This window comes from Pteropus alecto, unplaced genomic scaffold (genome assembly GCF_000325575.1).
Source record: "Pteropus alecto unplaced genomic scaffold, ASM32557v1 scaffold359, whole genome shotgun sequence".
Taxonomy (NCBI): Eukaryota; Metazoa; Chordata; class Mammalia; order Chiroptera; family Pteropodidae; genus Pteropus; species Pteropus alecto.
Genome location: NW_006443119.1, coordinates 2,166,996 through 2,169,189, shown reverse-complemented (window position 1 = coordinate 2,169,189; position 2,194 = coordinate 2,166,996). Strand labels below are relative to the sequence as shown.

Genomic DNA, 2,194 nt, shown 5'->3' with positions numbered 1-2,194 from the left:
TTATTATTGTCGCACTGCATATTTTTTCTAAATATTTCAATGCGAGGAGATGAATGTGGTGATGGTTGCAGAACAATATGAATGTACTTAATGCTGATGCACTGTATTCTTAAAACTGGTTAAGATAGTAAATTTAATGTTATGTATATTTTACCACAATAGAAGAGAGACAGAGAGAGAACAGGGAGCTATAAACAGAGACACAGAGAGATAGACAGAGAGAGAGGGCAGAGAGAGACAGAGGGAGAAAGACAGAGAGAGAGAGAGAGAGAGAGAGAGTGAGAACAAGCTAGTTTTGGAATGAGAGAGACCAACAGGCCTTGGACCAACACGCAGGGTTCCTGGGGGCGTCTGGACCAGGGTCTGGTGTCCAATGAGCACCAAACAACAGTTCATGTGAGGACTGAGCCTCATCACCACGCAGCACTTTTGGCAGAGCAGAAAGTCAGAAAGCGGAAGCAACACGTTCCAGTCAATCAGGCCATTCGGCCAGAGTCAACGATGAGTGCCATGACCCCGGTTCAGCCCTCACGTCATTAGGCAGGCACACACTAGGAACTGGGACCCTAAAACACCCGCCCCCAGAAGATACACAAAATACACAAGATACACAAAACTCAGCCCTAGAAATGAGCCACGTCTCTAGGTGTCCCTTTTCCTCTCCCCCATCAGGGCCCAGGGGCCCGATGACAGAAGCAGAGGGGAAGAAAGGACTATAGAGATGAGTATGTAGCAGATTTGAAACAACAAAGAAGAAAGAGGGACTATTCTATTTCTGAATGCCGTGAGGAAAGGAGGACATAAGAAATACAATAAGGTCCTCACCGAAGCAGCGGAGATCCGGTGGTTCTTGCCAGGTGTCCCACATTTTCGGTTGGCGTAGCGGGAGGCATAGGTGCGGGGGGGCACCTGAGGAGGCATGGTCTTGCTCCGGGCCACAGGTTTTCCAGGAGCATCCTTGCTCAAGTCTAGGGTCCCCCGGCCCTCCTTCCAGCCCCTGGTGGCATCCCGCAACATCTCTGCATCATAGGTCGACTTCAAGTTGAGCCGTGTGATCGCATCATTGATACCATCGTAGTCCACAGAGCCCAGGAGGCATCCCGTACCCCCACCTCCCGGCTCCTCTTCTTCTAGGATCTGACGCCCTAGCAATTTTCCTGGAGGCTGTTTGACCAAAGAAAAAGTGTTGATGTCACTGGGCTGGGAGATCTTAGAGGACGAGGGGGATCCCTTTCTGGGAGGCAGAGGAGGGGTGTCCCAGATAGAGACTCTGGGAGGCAGAGGAGGTGGGGACAGCTTCTTAGAAGAGCCATCTATATCTTCCGGTCCTGGGGACAAAGAAAGCCCTCCGTTTGAACCGTCGAAAATGTAGAGATAGTCTCCAGCTGGGGAGCCTTTGGACCAGGGATCTGGGCCAGGCTGGGAACCCTGGGAGGTAGAGTGGTTGGGCAGCCCTTCCTGTGGGGAGAGCGAGTTGTAATTGAGGGTAGGATCAGAGCCAGAAAGACCGCGTAAGAGCTTGAGGTCCTTCTGCCGTCCCGCCGACTTGCTGTAGAAGTCCAGGACTGGCTCATCCCAGCTGATGAGAGAGGGATCTGCGTTCTGCTTGCTTCTGCTTTCCTCCTTGTCATGCCGGAGCCGGGAAAGAGCATCATACTCCATCTGCAGGGCTTCCGCCATGGCCAGCTCTTTGCGGCTGATGCCCACCGACTCCAGGGACTTCCAGTGTTCCCCATTGCCTTGAGTAGAAGACATGGTGACGGTGGGGACGGAGGAAACAAGGAAGTCTTCTACTTCCTGCCACTGTCAGGTCTGCAGGGTTGTGGCATGGTGTCTGGGCATCTGCGGGTGAGAGGTAAAAATATCATTCAGTCACAAAAAGAAATATATTAATAATCTGACTTAGGTGACATCATCTGGGCCACTGCCTATTTCTCGAGTGTCTACAACAGATGAAAAGAAATAGAAAGATGGAGAAAAAAAGAGATACCAAGACAACTTTACTGATCTATCTATTACGGCCATCTACCCTTCCGTTCAGCTACACACGGCTCCACCTCTGGGTCCCTAATTCCGATCCTCATCTCTCTCACACATATCCTGAGGAAAGAAGGAAGCACCTGGCATCGGCTAAGAGGAGAAGGCAGAAACAAGGGCTCTTCAGTCAATTTAGAGAGGACAGCTCTCAGACACT

General features: G+C 51.0%; 1 protein-coding gene across 1 annotated transcript in view; it reads right to left on the bottom strand.

The window, feature by feature from the left end:
• Positions 1-1,847, bottom strand: part of PIK3C2B (phosphatidylinositol-4-phosphate 3-kinase catalytic subunit type 2 beta) — a 42,577-nt gene extending 40,730 nt beyond the window's left edge. Inside the window, exon 1 of the mRNA XM_006922869.3 lies at positions 826-1,847. Coding sequence (XP_006922931.1) covers positions 826-1,755 — 930 coding nt within the window. The 5' untranslated portion in view covers positions 1,756-1,847. The remainder of the gene's footprint in view (positions 1-825) is intronic.
• Positions 1,848-2,194: the final 347 nt, after the last annotated feature.